The sequence below is a fragment of the Amblyomma americanum genome, chromosome 2 (assembly GCF_052857255.1).
Source record: "Amblyomma americanum isolate KBUSLIRL-KWMA chromosome 2, ASM5285725v1, whole genome shotgun sequence".
Classification (NCBI taxonomy): Eukaryota; Metazoa; Arthropoda; class Arachnida; order Ixodida; family Ixodidae; genus Amblyomma; species Amblyomma americanum.
Window position 1 is genome coordinate 126457227 of NC_135498.1, and position 23209 is coordinate 126480435.

At 45.0% G+C, this 23209-nt stretch overlaps 1 protein-coding gene across 1 annotated transcript; it reads left to right on the forward strand.

The window, feature by feature from the left end:
• The first annotated feature begins 1212 nt into the window (after nucleotides 1-1212).
• Nucleotides 1213-18690, forward strand: LOC144120064 (uncharacterized). Its single transcript, XM_077652533.1, has 8 exons — nucleotides 1213-1367; nucleotides 3410-3479; nucleotides 3677-3765; nucleotides 7649-7714; nucleotides 8269-8376; nucleotides 8904-8957; nucleotides 9096-9149; nucleotides 18442-18690. The coding sequence occupies exons 1-8, from the start codon at nucleotides 1323-1325 to the stop codon at nucleotides 18688-18690; spliced, it is 735 nt and encodes a 244-aa protein (XP_077508659.1). The 5' UTR covers nucleotides 1213-1322.
• Nucleotides 18691-23209: the final 4519 nt, after the last annotated feature.

Below are 23209 nucleotides of genomic sequence, written 5' to 3' on the forward strand. Positions count from 1 at the left end.
CTGGCGGGGGAGTGGGTTGTCGCTTCTTGTTTCCGAGATCAGGCCGCACCCAACACGCGGATATGCAATTTCTTTGACATGTGCAGTTTCCAACCTGGTGGAGAAATGTGCGGCACCGGGACTCGAGCTCCAGTCCTCTTGATGGCGAGGTGGACGCTCTACCTCTGCGCCATCGCTGCAGATTGGTTATATGTTGTCATAATTACACGCACCACCCATGTGCAATTGCTGCGCTTCATTTCGGCTAAGTTCACATTATTATTCTGTTCTCTAACACAATTTCTCATCTCCTGTCTATAAACGCGCCGCCATTATTTACCTTCCCATACCTCGCTGCATCATGCTAAATATTTATTTTTATTCTTTGCCACAAGGCATCTGTCACATGGGTGTGGAGCGGAAATACCTAACTACATATCCTTTAGCCGTGTTATTAGCAAGCTGCTGGTCATGACGTAATGGTATAAAAAGTGAATACGAGTGGTACTATTATTATATTCATCAATCGAGAAAGCCAAATTTGTATTTAACTTTAATATAGCTTTGCAACTCAAGTTGCATGCCTGGGAAGTTATGTCCTCAGGTTCCCAGAAAGCATGCATAAAAACGAAAATAAGTAATCTCTCAACAGCAGCAGCCCAAAGCAGTGCATGTAAGCTTATGGCCTGAGAAGACATAGCATTGGCCTCACCGAGCTTCTCTGCAATGGCCATCTGGCAAAGGAAACATTGTTTTGTGGAGAAAAAGACGAAATATTATAATCGTGTGGTGGTACCTCTAGTTTACAACAAGACCAAGAACGAATAGTCCTTCATGTGGCACCAACCACTGGTAGATCATTTGAACCGGCCTCTCCTGCCTATATCAACGAAAAATACAAATGTGCGGCGTTGCATACCGTACTTACTACTTTGGAAGCGCACTAGTGAAACAGAATGGGTTATTCTGTTCGGTCTCGGTGGCTAATTTAATCACGCGTGAAAGTCTCCAAGGCTGAGAGTAGTTGTTTTTGTGATTAGAACGAGGTACGTAATAGATTCAGAGCGACTTCTGCTGAACACTTGTGTCTTACAGATGCTTTATATTTGATATTTCTTGCATTCCATCGAAATCTCTTTAAATTAACGCTTGCTTTTTCACTGGTAATAATTTAATGCTCTTTCTGGGCTGAGAGAGCAGTAATAACGAAGGAAAATGAAGAGTGGAGAAAGATAAACAAGAAATGCACAAGCTAAGGCAACAGGAGTAGAAGATGAAACTGAAGAAGGAGCCAGCTTCTTGCCATGTTTTGAGAAGAAGAAGACGCCCATTTCTTGCAGAACATGGTTAGCGACAAGGACCTCAAGAAGATCGCCGTTGTCTATTCTGTACGTAAATAATGGTCAATTAGGCAATGCGATGTTCCTCGTGGTTTCAGTGATTAGGATTTTGCATAGCAGACGTTTCCTTGGTTGCTATTTGCCACTCTCTGCGTTATGTTGTCTCTTTTCTCAGTGGACAAGAGAATACATCAGCTCTCTAAAATGCGTCGAGCAATTCATAAAAAAATACCCTAATCTTAACGACGTTTTGATGATTTAGCACCCGTGCTGCTCGCAAGCAACTGAAAAAGTAAAACTGCATGGGAAGAACATGTGCGGGCCTCGTATTCAAGCCCTCCCGTAATGCTTCCAGCATGAGAGCAGAAATTTGTTTACGTGCGAGCGAAGTTCCACACTTCATTGCAGGCCAATGCGTCCAGTGCACGGATAAAAGCATGGCTAAAATCGAGCACTCGCACCAGGGATTACAACGCTAATGACACTCGGTGCATCGGCAATTTTTCTTCCCAGTACTATTTGTTAATAAACGAATGACCCTCTTGGGGACTACAGATTACGGTAGTGCAGAGCTTTCTCGAGGAATCTTTAAGCTCACCTTCCGCTGCATAAGTTTTTTCGTCAAAAGCAATGAGCGAATAGTTGCTATGCCTAGAAGAGGCCTGTTATTCGCTAATCGCCATGAGCATCCCTTTGCACAGTAAAACACGCCCATGGAAAATCCTGCTACTAATATGGTAGTCCGATGCGTACATATTAATGCAGCTCTCTGAGCGATAGATGCCTGTCGCTGACTTATATTCTGGTGTGGGAAGTAGAAAATAATTGTGTCATCCTTGCTTTTTGTATAAAAGTCATCGCAAGCAGTGAGGCACCGATATCATAAATGATTAGCGATAACTGATTTTACTACCGTCTGTGCGATATTACATATTCGCATGTTTGCCAAGTATCCTAAGTTAATTTCTGCTCGAAGTAATGGCAATGCGGCCATTGACTTTATAAAATAGCTATAACGGTTGGCTGCATGCCACAAGTTGCTCGGTTCGGCGCACATGTTGATGATTCTAAGAATTTCTTGCACTTTATTTTAAAAACACTGAGATGCGGGTGCAGTCTGGCCATGTACATAATTAAGCAAGCGGTACAGTACGCACGCAACAAAGCTCATTTATTGTGCGCTTAAACAATTAAATTACCTCTTGAATTTCTCTTTTATTATCGCGTAAGATTGTATTGCGAAATTGAAGACTGTCAACATAGGAGCGAGCTTATAGCGTTTAAATTTTTTAATCGCCAGTGTCGTTCGAAATATCGAGCGAAAAGAGGCAGTTTCAAGGCTCGTTAAGTTGGCGTTCCAACTTCGCGCATTTATAAAATGATACCGCTTGTATTTTTAACGCAGCATATTAAGAGACTGATCTGTAAGAATTTAACCTGGTTTCGGCGAGAACAGCACGTGCCGTGACGCTATTTGAAATATTTTCAGCACTAGAAGTCTGCCACAAAACACTTTTAAAGACATTTTTGACGTTCGACACTTCAAACCACAATGCCGGTTCACACAATTTAAACACGTGATTCGCCTTAGATGCCGGCGACCTTAATCTTGTGCCCTAATACTGAAACTAAAAAGGTAATTAGTTCCTTTGAGGTGGAAAAAACAAATGTTAAGATGTCTATTATAGACATAGTGGCCCTATTGTTGTCCGGTCCCCATGCGCAGACCGCACCGACGTATGCTTCGTTATTTTAACACAAAAGTTTCTATAGGCGAAGAAAAATTACTCTGTATATGTGACGCTGTTCCTCGCAAATAGAAAATAACGCTATCAAGTACAACCACGACTAGGCTAAGCGTGCTTGTTGTCTTTTATCGAATCATGTGGCAAATCGCATGCAGCGGCTCGATACTTCGATATATGTTTCTTGCCCGGAAGCAAGGCTTCCCCTAGCATTAATATTTAAAATACAAAAGACTACGTTTAAGAAGTGCATGTTACGGTTTTCGTCTAGGGTAGTCGCCGATGATCCCTACTTTCCTCTGCAATTCAGACGCATAATTCTTTTGCTCAAATCTTTTGTTTCAGCTCACGCAAGCACTACTATGTTGCTATTATATCATCTTGGGCTACAGGAACAAGTTCGGCGGTATTCGAGGTGAGGCTTGCTTTTCAACAATGTCCAACTTTTAGAGAGCTTAAAAAAGGAAGAGTAAGAAAGTGGTGCTTTTTTTGTAGCTTATGGTTCAAAATTTCTACATTTCAATCCATTACTTAGTTATCACAAATGACGTAAGAAGTAACCTGAAAAATATACGGATGATTCACTGAAACTCATTTCCCGCTTACTTTCAGAATATATGCTATACTTCGACATTTACTTTGGCACGGAGTGCTTCCTAAACAGCTGTACAGGAGTCATACTATTCAGCGGCATGCAAAAGGTTCGTGGCTTTCACTGCAGCCTGCTATGTTTGCCTGTATTACCAAAATTGTAGCTTTTTCAGACTTACAGTTTGTCACTTCTGAAAGGAAGCGGCCCTCTTTTAGTCCATAAGGCCAGTCCACAAGTAATCTTGACCAGGGTTAATTTAAACACCATCACAGCAGTCTGCTTTCCATCACTCTCTTCGTTTCGCTTCTTTCACACTTATGTGTAAAGAGCTGCATCTGAAAGGGCCAGAAATAAGAAAAAGAGCTAGGACTCTTTTCGCTGGACCTTGCTATTGGTATCAAGGGGTCAAGCGTATTATTTGAAAGTCTGCTCGAGTCTCGGACCGCACTTCTGATCGGAATTCTATTCCTGTCATTGACGATCGCGCGAACTTCTAGTTTACGTGGAACTCGCGCTCTTAAACAGATTTCCACCTGGATGCAAGCAATTTAAAGTGTGCTTGTAAGATCGGGTTAAACTTTATTTATAATTTTGCGTACCAGAGCAAAGCTAAAGTGAACAGTTCGTATCAGCATTTCAGCAAAGTATGCGTTGCTCATCCGGTCAAGTCAAAGCGTCAGTCTTGACCGGTACAGAGCCGTATTTCAGCGAACACAAATTTGTTATTGCGCCGCGCCGATTACTAATTAAAAATGTAAGGTGCCTTTTATTTTTTTTCTGCATCATAGTGAAGTCATTTATACAAAAGTAGAAATCAAATCGTAAAACTCGTTAAAACCTGCATATCAGCGCGCGCTAAAGACCCCTAGGCTATCGCAATTTGCCCGAAGCCTTCCAATACTGTATCCGGCATACTCCAGATGCAGACGCGGGACGTTAAACTGCACGTACCATTTTCATTTCGTAAAGCATTTCTATGCCAAATATTTTATTGAACCTGCTTAATTTGCAGATATTACTGCACCTAGTTTGGCGCGGACGATGATTTGTCGCAGCTGCCGTGCAATAAATAATTAAAAACAAGACGAAATAAACCTTTGCGATTAATCACTTTGTTTCCTCAGGCCTACTCTGAGTGTATTTTAACAAAGCCGCGTTATACCGTGGATCCTCTCTTTCTCTGCACTCTAAATGCAGCTGGTCCAGGTCATTTTTATAATTATTATAGAACCACAGAAAGGCAAGTTGTGACTGAAAATAGTTTAAATAACTATTCTGTCATTCGCTTCGCTTGGACATTCACATTTAGCGGAACATATTGCGACGAAGGAGACGAGGCCGGCAGTGGTGCGGGACGGAGCGCTCGCTCTAGGTCAGCGGACATTAAATATCTCTTGTACATTGTTCATCGCGCCTTATTCTTTGGCTGGCCGCTGCGCAACATTTGGCGGAGGTGCGTGGTTTTTTTACTACCCGGCCCCGGAGCTCCAGGGCTGTGCTGCCCGCATGTTTCCTGTGAGGTGCTCGTGGTTTCGCACCTCCCGGCATTATCCCCGCATGCCAGGTATGACCCAACGCCGCCGATTTTATTTGCCCTGCCTCAAGCCCGACCAGAAGACACGACGACATGACTGCGACCACACTGATCCAAGACCGCCGCCACTGATGTGAGTCTCAATGACCGCCCACACATGTGAACCCAGAAGACACGATGACCAACGACGCCACGTATCCCAGACCAAAACCGCTGACCTGAGACCCCACTGACCACCCACCCACACTAAAGAACACAGCGCCCCAGCCCTGCCGTTGTGTGCGTCCACGGTCCTAGGCGTAGGCTTCCGGTAACCGGTGGCTTTTCACTCTTCGTAGACCTGGCTTCACCCGGGCATCATCGGCTAATCTGTTCATATCTTTCATCGTGACGGCAAGCCCTTCATCTACTTCTCTTCTCTGTTCATCCCTTCTGTCGTACCCATTGGCATGCGCTGTGTTTTATCGTCTGTGCCATTTTTCTAGTTTGCGATCGGAGCCATCGTTCGGTGGCTCCTGGTCTTGTGGCGCACTAGAAGTCGATGAACTGCACAGTGGCGCTGCGGGAGCGCTTGCGCCAGGGCTCCAGCGCCAATAAAATCATGCCATCACCATCCTTCATGTTCCTTCTTCATTGGCTTTCCGTCCCGTAACAATACAATAGCGGCAGCTTGAGCTACGTACTCACGTCATCAGGACCAAAATAACAAGCAAGATAAGGTCACAGGGAGGCTACATATGCCAAGTTTTCCTATTGTCGTCTTCTGTGAAACAAGAGTTTCGTACGGAACCCGAAACATCAGTTGTTTCGTATTTTACTTTTGTCAATGCCTGTTATATGCATTTGTCACATTATGCTATATAAAAGGCAACAAATCTGAAGACTATATAAGCCACCTGTGCCCATAGTGCTCTATTCTAAACAAAGGATTTCACATGAAATGCAAAAGGTCAATTGTTTTGTTTGTTTGACTTTGTTCAGTGACCATTATATGCAGTTCTAAGGAAATAGTTTGTATGCGACCTTCTAGAGTCACCAGGAATTCCTTTCTGCGTTTATTGAGCAAGTTAAGCCTCTAAAGTGCGCCAAATTTGCCGTAGTCTTATGCAGCCCACGACACCAATTTTTCTTACTTACCAATGCACGTCAACGTAAAACTGCCGCATAATCTGAACTAAGTGCGCGAACACTGTCAAATTTTCATATTTCGGAGCGCACTAGAAGCGAACGCACGCGTTGCAGCATACCGCAAGCAGTGAATGAGCTTTTCTTCGGATAAAGCTGCGCTGCGAAATCATTGTCAAGAGAAGCTCGAGGTTTAGTGAGAACAAAAGAACTCTTTGTGATCGTTGCCACGTTCTCTAGGAAGCTAAAAGCAGGACACGAGAAGACATGCCGCGCGTTGCGGGCTACTCATTCGGCAACTGTCAATTTTTGTACCTTTGAGAGCCCTTTTCTGCTGCACATATTGTTTTGTTATTTACTTCCTTGGTGTTCGAATATGAGACTTTTATCTCCGCTTTCTATTCTAATGTGTATTCTCACTTGTTCTTTGTCGAATAATTTTCCTACAACACATTTATAAAGAAACACCGGTGAATAATTCAACCTGACCTGTTTCAAAAGAATGCCGCACTCTAGATGAAAATACGGTGTATTCTTGGAAATGCCAGCTTTCATTACGTGCGAAAGGCGAACAATGAGACGCAGGAGGCGACATAACCTACCCGTTTCTCAAGTACACTGCTTTATGCAGGCACACTTTTCCTCATGGATGCCAGAGGCTTCGCTACACCGCGACGCACTCCGAAATGCCAACCACAGAGCCCTTTATGGCGTAAAATTCAGGAATTTGCATCCAAATAACGCAACATCACACAAGGACGAGAAAGACTGAACATATATATGTTTTGTTACCAAGCCGACGAAATTACCACTTTATTATCTAGAATCGGGTAGGGGTAAATTTTTTTTTGGAATGAGCTCAATAAATAGATCAATTTTCGCTGGACTAATAATAACATTGAATGAAATAGCCATAGAAATGATTTTTACAGATAAATAAGACTGCGTGGATTTGTTCTCACCGTGTCTCTAAAGACCTTTTTGTCACTAGTCACAGTATGCCCTTACCCCAATAATTCCCTCGTAATGACGACCTAATGGGTAGTTTGAAGACATAACTAAAGCGCCTCATAAAAACAATTTTAAAAGCGGCCCACCTTCGACCAGACCACCGGTAAGGCGACAGCAATCTTATGGCGCGCCTCCGACAGTTGTGATGTGTCGTCTTTTCAGTGGATGTGCCAGCTTCTCGATTGCGCCGCGCTGCACCGTTAAATTGTACATTAGGCTGTGCTTTAGGCGCCTGGACGCCAGACTGGTTTCCTGTTCTGATTTGAAAACACTAGTCTGATGCGGGTTACTAATGTCATTTTGGCGTCGCTCTCTCTCCCAGTTTCGAATACCGAAAGAAGAGCTCGCGGAAAATCCTACGTGCCACTGTGTTACCAAGTTTGTGGATGTAAGTTACATTCAAGCGTAGGATTTTAAAATTCCTGTGGCTGCAGTTCGGCAATCGTCTTTGTAAATATAATGACAGCCCTTGCTGCAGAAATTGCTAGCCTAGCGTGGCGTGCCGCTTCAAAGGTGCCCCGCAATCATCTATGGCGCCACAAGTGCAGCATCTTGTCATTATGGTCGCGCACTGTTTTTCTTATTGAATAAAGCGGCTTATATCTAAGACATTCCATTTAAAAGTATGAAATGAATGCCCAATGGATTCAACGACTACACGCTAACACCAAAGTGAACTCCGCCCTTTTGCGTCGTGTCGCATCCAGTTGATCGAAAAGTGAATAGTGTAATCTGCGTTCGCGCTAGTGCACGTGGCCTCACAAGCAGAAGAAGCAAAGGAGTTCAGTAATAACTTATTACTGTTTTACGTCTCGGGTATATGACACGTAGGAGTCGTCATTGCGTTGAAAAGTTGTGCAATGGTCGTGTTAATGACCTGTGTTAAGCCGTTTGTTCTGAGCTTTTCACATGTCTCTTTTCTGCCTCTGACTGCATGTGTAGGAGCCTCTGGAGTCACTCCGGCTGTTCATCGCTTGGGCGGTAGTGGCTGCCGTCCTGTGCTTCTGCGGCAGTGTGACCCTTGCCTGTGTGCTCAAGTGGGGAGACATCGTGTGTACCTCCTTTCTTCTTTATTCAATCATGAAAGGAAATGATGCACTACCCAGGCTGATAGCCATATAATGGCTTAAGCGCATAATCTATGAATGTGTTGCTGGGAGAATACAGTTCTTGCTGTTAGACTCAATGTTTCCAACCCACGCATGTTCCTGAACCAAAGCATGAAATGTCTGTCTTATGCCAACAGCAAAGCGCCTGAGTGTTGTCACTGCAGAATAAAAGCATGCGATCAATGTCGTCGGAGTCTCAGTGCATGCATGTGAGTTCAAGTCTGAAAGTGATCACCTTATTACCGATTGCGCATACTTTAAGACAAAACTAATAGAAATGATGTAGTAAAATGAACACCGGCAGCATGATTTAGTTGCTATATTTCATTCCATTAGAAATGATTACGATGAAAAATCTAAGAAACATAGATACAAGAAACGCGCTAGAAATGTCACGAAAACTGCATTTATCCTCTATTTTTGGATGTACAAGAGGAAGATAATAAATTGTTATTTTTCATTTTACAGCCCAGCTACAACCTTAAAGACGACAACGTTTTGAGAAAGCATGACAAACTCCGGGTGAGGGCATTTGATGTTGTGCAGTGAGTTTTTGCGACGATGCCTTCCTGTTTTATAAAATCAAGTGTGACAAATTTTGTACAGTCATGTTTACCTCGCCCGTAACGCACTATGCTGTCCACTGTCTTCATTTAACAGGACACATCCATCTTTTCCTATGTCGTTTTCTACTTTATATACGCCGTTTTCAAAGTGAGTAACATGCATCTTTATCTACAAATAATTATGGGCTGGAAAATTTCACCTAAAAGGAGAAGTTTCTCAAAGACGTCTTAAATTTTCCCTCGGTGGTTACTGCCGCTGCCCCACATTGTCTTCAAATGTCCAAACATCTGAATAAAAAGCAATAAATTAACGCAACCACGGTTCCATTATTACCAGTCAAATATCGCGTACCTGTTTTTTGTGGGATGTCTTTAATGAATTCAAGGCGTAACGTCAAACTTTTTAAATAGCTGCGTGGGTCTCCACTCAAGAGCAGCAAAATGCAGAGTGTGCGGTTGCACTAGTAGCGTTGAACAAGCCTTTTTCATATAGAAGCGGCATCACCGTCGCTGTTCTGATGTGTTGCATGGGAAAACTGATGTGTTCACGTGCTGCCTAAAGTCGCGTTACCCTAATAGCCTAGAGTAACGATTAAGAGGCCTAGGAGCAGCTGCTCATGAGAATGTATCGCCTATGGTCATGTTGGGCCGGAGGAGTGACAATGAGTGTAAGAACCTGAGAAACACGCAGTAGAGCTACCACGATCTCTTCTTCCCCCAGGGTCAAGCGGAAAATCCTGAAGTTCATTTGCCTTAAAGTGCATTCAGCAGATTAGCGCTGTTATGTTAAGCCTTGAATATTTCGCAAATTTAAGCATGCTAAGCGAGCTCACCTTATATATCGTGAGGCAACAGATGACTGTGTTTGGAGCTTACATTTCATCACTACAATAAAGCCACATGCAGCTTTCCTCCTCTAAAACGCGCTCGACATTAGGTTTACAGTAATTAATAGCCAGATCAGGCCTGCAGTCTGTGGAGCAGTGTTTATTATTGCTGTAAGCACAGAACAAATAAAGGAGCGCAAGGAGAGGTCCTGGTGAGCGGTGCACGGAAGTGTGACAGATTTGCAGCGGTTGCAGAAATATGGCCATGACTACATGTGAGGCAAATTACAAGAAGCATGCTTGGGGTCACAGAACGAAGCAGTATATGAAGGCTAATTCACGCTCAGCAAGATTCAGCAATTTTGGAAGTGGCGTCATAATAATAAGTATGGTTGCCTGGATATCGCCTCTTGCAGCTTTGGGTGTATTATGTTCCTTTGTAATTGTTGAGCGTCCTGAGTGGGATTATTTACAACAAAGTGAAATGTTGCATACGCTATTTTATGTCATCTATGCTAAAAAAACTAATGTTCTCATGACGAGTAGCGCAGCGGGCCTGTCATTACTGCTGTTTTTATAACTCTCGCTTGATGGTCATTATGGCATGGAAAGTTGTAATCAGTAGGGCTAGTCTTCTACAATATATTGATTATCATTAAACTCCAGCATCATTCACCTCACATCGGATCGGAAATATCCGTTCAGACTTCAAAGTTTGTTGAAAGCGGGTAAACTGTTAGTTGACAGTAACCGGGCACTCGGCGTATTTGCTCACTTGATGTAGTGTGCGACTGCTCGACACAAGGTCGCGCGAGCGAATCCCGCCCTCAGAAAGCACATTTCGTTCAGTAGGTTCATGAAGGGACGTATTTTGAACATCCGATCAGTCGTCTCCTCGACAAGAATTAGGTGCAAATTTTTTTTATCTCAATAAACCAATTTCGGCTCATACGCTTAGCTACATATGGCACTCCAACATCATCATCAACGCGCCAGTAAAGTTTCAGACGTGGGCTGCTATTCTAGACAGACTGCAGAAAAATACCGGTGCACCTCTTCAGATCATCTAAATCACTAGAAAAGCCGTGCCCATTTTTTTGCTTTGTATAGTTGCCAGTCTACTATCATCTGAGTGAGTATTTGGTCATCAAGAATGGTTCTGAATATTTGACTCGGAATATAACCGCTGTAGAGAGATCTTAACATCGCCTTGCGCTCCGCTGCCTCGTTAGTTGAATTCTCCCAGGTATGCTCAGCTTGATCCCTGGTCCAGTTCACGACAGGAACCTTTGCGCGCTTCAACGCGAGGACACACTCGTCATCTTCTTCCTTGCTATAGCAATTAACTTCCACTTTGCCTGCAAAACAAACAGTTTGATGTAAAAAACTTGCACGGCTTTGAAGGCTATGGCAAAAAGTGTTTTTCGCTCAAAACAGGACGCAATAGCATCGGTAAGAACCACGCAAAGGACCTGCTTCTGCGCAGGATGAACAGCGCCTCGAAGGTGGATCGCAGAACATTCGGAGACACCCGCGCAAACTGATACAAATATTCGCAGTGCACACTGCCTCTCCTCCCTCTCTGAATCACCAACCTAAGTGGTGTCCGAGCCCTGTCCTATTCTACCCGCTTCAGTCCCACTACATACTGTCTAGGCTACTACGGATGAAAATAACGAAGAAAAATAGTGCTTTGTTGCTGTCACGATCATTGACGCCGAACATTGAGGAGCCTCAAAGTGCCTAAGTAAATGCTACCACACTAAAACACTAAACAGAAAAACAGTTTTTACCAGAAACGTCATTCACTGGCATAGCACGCATACAATCCTCGCCGCCTTCCTCTTCGTATGTTTCTGCTGATGAGTCTCAAGGAATTATGACCACATCAACATCATCTGCAACATTCTGTGAATTATCTGCTGCAGCCTCGAGTGTTTCGCTGAGCCGACAGAATCGTTTCTTCCCGAAGAAAACATCCGGATCCATAGTATCAGCTGTTTAGAAGAGCGACTGCCATTGTGCACACACGAGGTACTGGTGTACTAAAGATAGTACAGCAAGGTTTACTCTTATATTACACAAAAAGCGTAAAACGTATGCAACTTTCACTGCACTCAGTGCTTACTTCCACTCTTCTTGAAGCTATATAAAAGATGTTTCATGAAATATTGATACTCTAACCAGAAGAGCAATTTTACGAGGCGCTTACCTGAGAGGTTAGCGGGAATTAAATTGGCCGATAGTTGATCGTAGACATATACTCCTAGGAGTGCTGCGAACGCGCTCGCTTGATTTAGGAGTTAGGAGAGCGAAAAGTTGGGCTAGTTGGTTGAAATGCATACTGAAGAAGTTGGCGTGGAAAAACGAGGACAAGCGAGACAAACAAAGACGAGCGATTTAGGAGTATTGGCTGTCGCTCTGCTGGTGTAGTTGCAAACTACTGAAAAAGAAATACTTATTTTTCATTTAAAAATAAAAGAAATTATAGCCGTACTTGTTAACGTAAAGCGGCGCCAAATGGGTTAAGGAGCGGACCTTCATCCGTATCTTCGGTACTGGAGTGTGAGGGGTCGATGTTCTGCTGTAGTCACGCCATTTTTTCTTTACTAATTGCTGCAGACGTTTACGCATGAACGAATGAATCTTTTGAGCCTCATGATACTATTCTAAAGGCCTGAATCGACTGTAAACATTTTCCATTTTTTATGCAAGTGCCCTCATGTCGCTCATGCTCTTCATCTATACTTGTGAACTCATCAGGCATGGGAGCTTGCTTGGTGCAAAGACTAAGGCTATCTTGCACCAGCAAAACGAAGTCGTCAATATTATTGTCTATGGAAACTTTGTGAGTTATGTTGTGACTGACAGACGGAAAGCTTCCCAAATGGTAAGTTTGGATTTACGTCGGGCACCCTGACATCGTAAGCTAGCATGATTTACCAATACCGGATAGTAATCACACCACGTGTCTCAATGTCTGTGCCCACTCCACATCAGACACCAGATATTTTGTGCACAGAGTCAGATCTATGCAGCTCGGATAAAGAAAACTGCGTAGAAAGGTCGGAGAACCATCGTTCACAAAACATAAGTTACATTTCTGTAAGGCGCGCTCATCGACCCTTCCCCGGGTGTAATAGTGGCCACTACCCCAAGCAATATTATGAGTGTAAAAATCACTGCAAATCGGTAAATGAGAGCCCGCTATATTAAAGATATTCAGTACAGCATCAATGCAGCAACGACAAGATGCTTGCAGATACTAATAACAGTTACACAGACCTTACCAAGGACACTTTACTCCGGAACATCAGAATAACTGTACGGGATCAGGTAGCACGGTAGGTCCTTCCACACACACATCACCCTGCTCAAACCAGAGGGACGTGATGATTTGTATGACATATAGTTCGAAATATGGTAGTCGTCACCAGCACCGGCTTCAAGTATGCACAACCCAGGAAAATTGTTTTGCTCAAAAAGTCTTGGAAAGTCGGCACTTTTTGCTCTTAAACTGTTTACATTCCACTGAATAAGGGTGACATTTGTAAGCGGTTTTTCATGAAAAGTTTGCCCAATGCAGGACCTAGGAAGCTGTGCCAGTAAAGGCTCCACCGAGAGCAAAGTGTGATGACCCCCATAATGCGCAGGTCCACACGGGATGGAGAGGCAAAGAGACACCGTATGGCTCAGTTTAAACAAACAGGTATATTCAATAATTACACATGATTAAGGTTATACATCAGAGGCTGGGGCGTCCGAGCTTACGTGCCGACGACTTCATGGGGGCGATGGAGTGGCTCCGGAGTTGGGCTCGAGCGGTTGCTGGCAGAAGCTGCACGCCGACGGGCTTCGGCGCTGAAGGCCCTCTTGGCGAACGATGTCGTCCTGAGCGTGCTTGCAGTAGAATTTCAATAGTCGTCCGTTTCTTCGAGGATGGTTCACAAACCCTTCCTCTAGTGTCGTTCGGCTTGGAAGATGAACAGGAGGCGAGCTTGTAGATGATGACAGCAGAGCATAATTTTACAACAGAACAAACTTTGCACTAATTTACTCATCGACCGGGCAGGTTAGTGCCTAAGTAGCATCACATTACATGCTAAGCATGGAGCCCCAGCTCAGACTGGACTGCATCCGTTTACATGTGCTTTTAAGCACTTGATTAACAAAGGACTAAGGGCGGTCATTTCCAGTGGCCCGCCCAAAGCATCAATTCTCCAATCCAAAATAACATGCGAGATGGGGACCACCCCTTGGGTTGGGCTTAGCCTCGAACCCAGAGTCTGTTAACAATACAAACTAAATAAACAACAAAAACGCCACCACTCTCTCTCAAGTGAGAGTATACACAGGCTCTCTCTTCGGAGCTAATTCACTAGCGCCTGTCTTTCCACACTCTTGGCGAGTCTTGCCTGTCCGCCATGACAGGTGTCCGTCACGGCCCTTCTGGGAATGCTCTTTTGTTCACGAGGCACGGCGGGAAGCTGTGGGTGCCTTCCCGGCGATAGCCCACGTCGTAAGGGGAAGGAGGGGGGGGGGCTAGGGCTTTCACTTGGGCGCACAAACATACTACACCACTTATGGTCTCGCCCCCTTCACGTGTTGAGTCAGAGGGAAAGAATGTTGTCTTCGCGGTAGCGCATAGCGTCGGCTGTGGTACGGCGCGCTCTGGATCGCTGACAGCTCCCTTGTCCTGGAATGTGCCCGGAAATTGGGGAGGATAAAGCCTGTTTCCCCGGGGCGGCGGCGGGTCCGGTTGTTCTGGTCGTCACTCAAAGAGCATGGCTGGGTAATTGATGATGCCGCTGTCACTGGTCTCCGTCTACGCCGCGCCGTCGAACGTGGATCCTCGTAGCACACACGGAATGTCACAAAAGCCTTCACCTCCGGGAGGTTGTTTCCTTGCGGCATGGCTGTAACAATAGCTCGAACCACAGTAAACAGCTGCACCACTGAGATTGAAGAGTTGACTCCAGTAACTGGGCCTTGTTCAGGTACCGCTTGCACTTGCCGAGCAGAAGAACGCTCAAATGAGGTGATTGAGAGATCCAAAATAGGACATTGCACATGACTCTCAGAACGCTCCCGAGTAGGCCTCTTCAATGCGGAAGCAAGCCGCACAGCTGAAGAATTGGATTCAGAATTGTGTACTTGATTGCTTGAGTTTTTTTAGCTGACTTGTACAGCGCGGACGCATACGATGCAGGTTTCAAAGCTTGGTGTATGTAAGGCTGCACTGGATTCTGGTGCACTAGATGCACTGCTTCCAGATTTGGAGGAGGTGCGTTATTGCGAGGCGAACTGCCATGACGTTTTTCGTGACACCAGAGGTTTGAAGCAGCTATGTTTTGGGGACAACCTCAGAAAGAAGCGGTATGATTACAACCACAGTTCTCCCACTTCTGTAGCAGGAGCGATTTGCACTGGGTGTGCAAATGGCTCTCCGAATAAACCTTGCATCGGAGCTTCGCGTGGCAGTTCTTTGCCATGTAGCCGTATCGCCGGTAGTTGAAGCACCGGAGTGCTGGTCAAAAATACTCTTGCCAGGATAACTAGTAAAGTCTAAGAACACCCTCTCTTGCAATGGGCGGTCTTGCCTGCATGTGAGATTCACTGAATATATGGGATGGGATTGCACCGCTCCATCCTCTTGACGTCGAGTACATAGTCTGTCGGCGTGCCGAGATTATTCCGGCATTCCTCGAAATTCTAGTTGCTCATCCCTCAGCTCCATTTTCCCAGCGTTTCGTGTGTAGGGCTCGGGAATGGAAGGACTGACAACTAATACAGCCACTGCAGATAGCAACAGTAGACGCTTCTCTGATGTTAAGAAATTAACACACACACAGAACCTGTCATCTTTATTTACTCTGAATGACGTAACTTTCTCGTTTTCGGCAGAACCAATTTCTAACGAATCTCTGTTTGTATTCGCTTGCCAATTTTGTAGAGGCAAAACGCTAAGGCGCACGTCTGCTCTGCGGTGTCAGTGCACGTTAAAGATCCCTAGGTGGTCGAAAGTATTCCGGAGCCCTCCACTACGGCACCTCTTTCTTCCTTTCTTCTTTCACTCACTCTTTTATCTCTTCGCTTACGGCGTGGTTCGGGTGTCCAACGATATATGAGGCATACTGCGCCATTTTCGTTCCCCAAAAACCAATTATTATTATTGATATTCACTTGCCAAAAGCTTCGGCCCTCTTCAGTCGGGCGGGACACTACAGGAATCCGCTCCGGTCGCTTTTTTTTATAGGAGACAAGCGTAAACTGGGCTTCATCACACTCCGCCTTACTCGGCGTATCGTGTAAGGTGCTCTAATTATAACTGGTGCTTTCCTGAAGGCGAGCGTTTTTGTTCTCCACTTCCTCTAATCCATCCTCTGCGAGAGGATGCGTTGTGATAGATCCCACTTTGTTAACACCAGTAATGGTGGTTCGAGGATGTTATTCAGCACATGACAGCCAGCCGACGCTTTACTGCACATAGTAATGCATTTATCATGCCCGGGATACCTATCGAAACATTATGGTGGGGAGACTGGGTGTTTTAGGGGTTCGTCTCCAACCACCGCGGTGGCTGCAGACGGGCGAAATCAAACACAGCGCACTTCGTACGATGCACTAGACGTACCAAAAACCCACACTAGGACCAGTGGGCTCACGAAATGGCGGTAGACACAAAATGCAAAAAAAACTTGATGGAGCGCTGCAGAACAGCGATCGAATAGAAGCACCTCTTCCTTTAACATGTTATTATTGAACCGCACGATATGGTATCAGGCGAACATGACACTTGACTAAGAGCGCCTACTTTGTACTTACTGCCATGGTAGTGCAATGCTTCGCAGCACGTCTGCACTATAGTCGGAAAAAAACCTAAAAACACAGCGGCTTTTGCCCGTCGAAGGACCCCTTCCAGCCACTGGCGTCGGCCGGTTCTCATGACCCTGCTAGTGTGACAAAGCAGGAGGTGGCAGTTGAAAGGCGATAATCCCTCCCCTTTTTGGTCGTCGATAGACTCCTGTTTACAATGTGGCGCCGCTCCCGGTATTTTCACGTTTGCAGGGTCGTGAGAATTGGCCGACGGCATTGGCCAAAAGGGGGTTCTTTGACAGGGAAAAGCTGTCTTCGTTCTTGAGTTGTATCCGACCTTAAGTAGTAGCCTATCTTTCAGCATATTCCGAGCGCGGGCACTTCTCGTCGTCATATGAACTTTTTGTACGTTGTGTCTTTCAATATTCCTCTGTATTTTCCGCCTTCTTTCTTCGTAAAAACCACCAGCCCCCCATTTCTGCAGGAGATTAGCGAATTCACATGTGCAGTCTTCCCTACACTTTATAGTACAACAAAAGTTCGTGTTACTCCTGAAACCTGCTTGGTAGGTACGCCCTTTTAAACGGAGAGAATCGTGCCTCGGCAATACCTGCGGCCATTCGATATATGTGGCACTGCTTCCTTAGAATCATTTATTATCATCATCACTTTTACAGTCAGGCGTGCGACACTTGTAAGAACCAGGGGTCGGCTTCTGTGAGTGGTGCGCATTGACCAGCGGGCTATTTTTGCTCTTTACATGCAAAGAACCGTGAAGCGTCTTGTCTGCCTTCACCTTTCTGGCTACTCTCGTTCCTTGAAGGCTGATAGATATAGGGCTTCACTACAAACGCGATCTTGAACTGCTGGAGCTGCACCGCTTTATTTGTTAACAATACGCAATATACAGTCCTATCTTTGTAACAGCGGTTCTACAAAGCGGCGTGAGATAAGTGGTCTTGAAGTTCGTTTCCTTAGCATCAAGGATTCTCAATATGAGACAGCGCACCGCTTAATGTGTTTCAGATCTGTATGCAATATCTCTCTGAATGCGGACAGTATGTTTGCTGCTCTCTGGAAAAGATAAAAATGTGAACTAATCCGCAGCGTCCAGACATGCACCATTTGCAACGCCGCAATATATCTGCTGAATTCAAATACGAAAATGTCTGCTTGTTCAGAGCGGGTAGAAGGACTTATCGCTCCGGCAGTCTTTGAATGCGGCGTTGACATTATATTCGGAGAGATTTCTCGATTAGAATATTTCGGACACTAAAAGTAATGGCAAGAAACTCAAGTTGAAATACATGATAACTTGGATAAAAAATTGGCTACTAATTTTAGTGTCATTTCCGGAAAACTGACGGAGCAGGTTTAATACTGGAAACACGGCATTAACTTCACGGCAAAGGACTTGCTGGTGTAGTTGCTTGACATTTAGATAAAAAAGGCCGCTTAAATGATAGTATTTCGCAAGTAAGGAACATTATTTGTGTCCAGCTCTATAGCTATGTTCCACGCTTCCTGTTATTGATTACGGACGTCACAGTTTATTTGGGGCTTTATTTTTTCTGTCATAATAGTGAACCAACTTCTGCGCCGCACATACCTGTGCTTGAAGTCCCAGTCCCTTGAACTTTCAAAAGCTGTTCCCTGCACCAGGCAGTCGCATCACAAATATCGCTTTCCCTTTGCTACAATGCAGGTCCTTCCCAACTACAAATGTTCTGTGTATATGCCATGTACACTGCCACACGTCCAAACAGTAAGCATGTGGTGAATACTGACACTGTGCAGGCGCTGGTGCTGATCGTGCTGTGCAAGTTCTACTGCCACCATCTACGCAAGGTGAAGAACGGCCAGCCGCTGTACACGCCCTACGACCACGGAGCCCACCGCGACCACCACCGCGTGTTCGCACCCGCGCCGCGTCCTGAACGGAGCGCCGTCATCCGCAGCCGCTTCCCGGCGGCTAGCGTGAGCGCCGACACCTCGGTGGCCACAGTGAAGCGAGCCGCTAGCAGCCTAGTTCCGCGTGCTCAATGACCGAGACGCTACTCGTCTGGCCTTCAGGACAGCGTTTATCTGATTTCGTGTGTGCACTGTTTTCACTAAGCAGCTACTACTAAGAATTTTTTTAGATGATATAAAAATCACACATCACTTCATTTACGTGCTTGTGTCACACAGCACTGCTTAATGCTCTCGCTAAACTCGCATAAAATTTGTCGGCTATGGCGGCACGCGAGCACGCTCAAGGAAATATGCGACAAGTTTGTTTTTTCTTACTTCAAGTTATTTACAAGCATTGACTTTGACCGAACACGCAGTAACTAATTGTACAAAAACTCTTGTCTTCTTGTTTTCGTACCTCTCGTAAGGCTTAAATTGCTATGCTAACTTTTTACCGAACATTAAGCCTGGCTAGCGCGTCTCAGCACAGATGCTGCTACCTTGTTACTAAGGAACGATAACAATTTTTTTTGCATTAACGAAAGGCTTGTGAGATGAACAAAGTTCGATGTATAACTTTTGTTGGATGTCGGTAATCCGCTAAGTGAATGAAGACTGAAGAAACCAATCGTAATACAAACTATGTTGCATCTTTCCAACTACTTCTCACAATTTAATCTCTGACGGTCAATAGAACAAGGACAATAAAATAATGACCACTACAATGTTGCCATCAATAACTTTTTGCAATCATATCTCTCCGGAATGCATCTTTCTACTTTATACGTGTTTGCAGAGGTGAAGAACGCTGACAAAGTTGATCTGTTCTTGACTCTTCTAGTACTTGTGTTCCTCGATTGCCTACTTCAAAAGCGTTGGCGTCAGAGGCACAGCATGATAACATTACTCGAGAATGAGCCGCGATGGAATTCACTTTTGGCGTTTATCACAGCGTTTAGAGTCATGCTCTGCCAATTCCTCTCCAAGCTGCTGCCAATAAAACACCAAAATTAACAGTCCACGGAAAGCTGCATTCTAAGTCATGAGTGAAAGATTGCGTGCATAAGAACTGACTAAAAACAAGGTCTGTCACGATAGCCTAGGTTTGCAATTATTTTATCTTATGTACCACTTCGCGAACTCTCAGGGCAGTGCATTGTACTTTGATTTGCTTTTGCGTTCCGCTGCAGAGCAGTGTTGGACTCTTCTCTTACTCCGGGACCAGTTTAGAAGCTTCATATTAGTGTTTTGCTTAGAGGGAACATTAAAAGAACAACTGTAGCTAAAATATGAACAACTTGCATGAATAACGTGACGGGTAACACCGTCTACGGTTTCTTGATGCGCGCTGCTGTAATTCTTACGTTTTAGCCCCACAGCAAATGTATCAGCAAAGTAGTAGCTGCCAGCGTGTCTAACACCAGACACTTGCATTTCATGCTTTACACACAGTGTACTCTTTCTTCTGATTTGTTGCAAGCATGCGCTGCGTTTCGAGTCCCAAAACCTCTTTCTCTAATTTTAAGACAAGCAATCTGAGGAAGCTTCTTTCTTGATTTATAAAAACGCTTGGGCTGCTACGCCCCACCCTACTTGGAAAAAAATTATGCATTCTACGACATAAATAAAAGAGCAAAACATCTCTTTGTGCCCACCGTTAAGGTTCAGCTCCACCCAGTTGGCGGATCGAACTTCGAAAGCGTTTGGTTTAAGCAACTCGTTTTTTCTCCGATTGCCCTCTGCGACTTCCAAGTCACTCTGAATACTTCTTTCTGTTTTACGGTTTATTGAGTCACATTGCTTTCTCTCAATGTTCTCTGAGTCGCATAGCCGCGGGGGGTGCTTGCTCATGTGGCTGTAAATCCTCTTTTAACTACACTAGAGCTCGACTCAAGTACATTATCGAGTGAGACTACATAAGTGGTATTGTTCGAGAACCAATCGAGCAATAAATACGAGGTCATAGATCTTAGTGAAGTTAGGCGTCCCGGTGAACCGCATATAATGTTAAAAGAGTCGGATGTACTCGGATTCTTTTTGTGAGAGGCAGACAAGGCAGACAACCAGGACACTGAATAGACGAAGAAAACAACAGTCACCAGAAATGTGGGCCATGCGCACTAGCAAAACACTCATGGCCGGCAGACGACGCAAGCCGGGATTAACACTAAGGAGGGTTCGCCGCTGCGCCGCAAGGTGGCGACTGTGTTGTTATTGGTTTTTTGCTCGTGTTTGCGCCTTTGGCATTGGCATCCAAAAACTCATTGCCGGGCAGCCACTCGCAAAACCGACTTTCGGGCAATTGTAACCATTAATCGATTATTCATTTTTAAAACTTCAAAATTTCTGCAGCTAAAGTGCTTGGCGAAATTCCAAAATGATTTTTTCTGGAAATCTTGATGCACACATTGGAAACCACGAAGGGTGCGTTGGAAGCATATTGGCGACAATGGAAATAATACTGTGATTGTTGAAAGATGCTGGGTACGGTGGCGGAGGATAGATTTCATGACAACGTTACTGGAGAGATTGTTGGGCACATGGCAGATTCGGTGGAGGCAGTGGGAGCTCATGATGGTAACGATGGTGGCAAAGCTTGGCTAGTTGGTTACATGTTGGTCATAGATTGGGCGGCTCGAGCTCTTGTTGGTGGCTATGAAAAGAGCTGGCTGGGTATTCTAGTCGGTGGCACTCGGTGTGCTAAAAGATACTGCTCTCTGATAGTGTGTACACAATTGCTCTGTGAAGCACGTGCACGCTCCACGCGTGCCACTCGAAAAAATGGTTTGAATATTCGAGTGGGCTAATGTATAGTCTGTGAGTTTCCGGGTCATGCAAGTATGCGCAGGCGATACATCCCAGCTACTGGCGTACGTCGCGAGAGTACGCAGCTTGGACGCCTCAGCACCACGCCACTTCGAATCATGTACCACTGCCCGCAAACGTACCACGATCACTCGAGCGCGTCGCCTGGAATGACACGTAGCTGACGCTGTCATTTCTCTCCGAGACAATGTTGCACGGTGCAGGGGCTGGCGATAGCGATTGGGCTTCAGCTAGCCTAGCGCAGCCACCACTCAGCGGATGTAAAGTCAATCCAAGTAACGCACTCGGGCGCTCGTCTTATATTTTTGGGCGCCGGTATATATATGCGATCTTGAAGTGTTGCACTATGCGGACTGGAAAATAAGGAAATGGCTAGAAACCGACGTGCAGCGCCAAGGCAGGGAGGATGCATTAGCGTTATCAGCGCCGACATCTTATCTTTCACGCGAAGGATGCTGAACAACGTTGTACGGCAACCTATTATCTACATGTACTGTGATAGACTGCAGAGCACTATGGAGATTGTTCTCACGACGCCGTTTAAACGCCGCCGCCTCGCCAATTCTGTTGCCTATACAACGTTTCAAGGAACAGCTTCACCAGGTTTTCACGACAACCTCCTTTACGACTAATACGTTGGGTACTTTTAAGGCCTTGCTCATCACTTTCTACACGCAACACGCTTCTTCTCTTGCTTCTGCACGTCACCGCGCACGTTTCAAGGATGGGAACTGTGGCTGTCGTTAAATGTATGACTGACGTTAAGCACATTGAACCCGCGTGGGTTCAAAGCACTTTCTATAAGCCGCGGTTGCTTGAGCGCTAGGCTGCTGAACCGTAGGTCGTAGTCTCGATCCTAACCGAAGTGGCGGGATTTCGAGAGAGGTGAAAAGAAGAAAAAAAGCCTGTGTGCTGTGCGATGTCAGCGCATGTTAAGAAATTATAGGTGGTCTGATTAATCCGGAGTCCTTCAATAGGTCAGTGCCCATTCACAGCGTCGGAACATCCAACTCCCTTATTTACATACTGACCCGAAATGAGCGCGTTTGATCCCGGCTGTGGCTGGGGAAGTTTGATCGAGGGGAAATTCTAGAGGCCTGTCTACTGTGCAATGTCAGGACACGTTAACGATGGTAAAAATTTCCTGAGCCTTTCACTAGAGACTCCACCATAGATAAACGAAAACAAGCTAAACCAATCCACAACTTACGAAGCACTATTTCAGGAGGCAATTACGAACTGAATTCAGTTTCCGCTCGCCAGTATTACATTTTTTATCCAGTATCTGAATATTTTTTTCTTTTTTTATGATGCCAATCGCGTTTCTGGTTACTAGGCCTAGAGTACAAAACATTGCATTTCGATCATTCTGCTTTAGTTTTAGTGCCGTTTATTTACACTTTCGAATGGTCTTTGGCAGATTTTTTTATTAAGAGCTAGATTGTTTTGTTAATGCTAGCGGAACTGATTCATTTTAAACAAGCCAATTTTCCTCATTTCTTTATATGTATGTGATGTTCACTGTTGGGCGCAGTTTTCTAGTCTTTGTAGTCCTGACATAGCGACAATGGTGAATCGGTATCTACAGGCGGCACATAAGCCTTCAATTACGAGTCGATAGCATAGATTGCGTGGCCACCAAATAGATTAAAAAGTAGAGTCGTATGTTGTTACTGCAGTGTTGTTTAACAACGCCTACGACATGGCAGCGAATGCCTGCAGGCCCCCTACGTCCTGCCGCCAGAGAATACGAAGATTTTGTAATGGCTGGCATGCCATACCGGAC

Coding starts and splice junctions, on each gene's coding strand:
- LOC144120064 (XM_077652533.1), top strand. CDS start 1,323: ATGGTTAGCGACAAGGACCTCAAGAAGATCGCCGTTGTCTATTCT. Junction 1,368..3,409: donor AGATCGCCGTTGTCTATTCT/GTACGTAAATAA, acceptor CTTTTGTTTCAG/CTCACGCAAGCACTACTATG. Junction 3,766..7,648: donor TATTCAGCGGCATGCAAAAG/GTTCGTGGCTTT, acceptor TCTCTCTCCCAG/TTTCGAATACCGAAAGAAGA.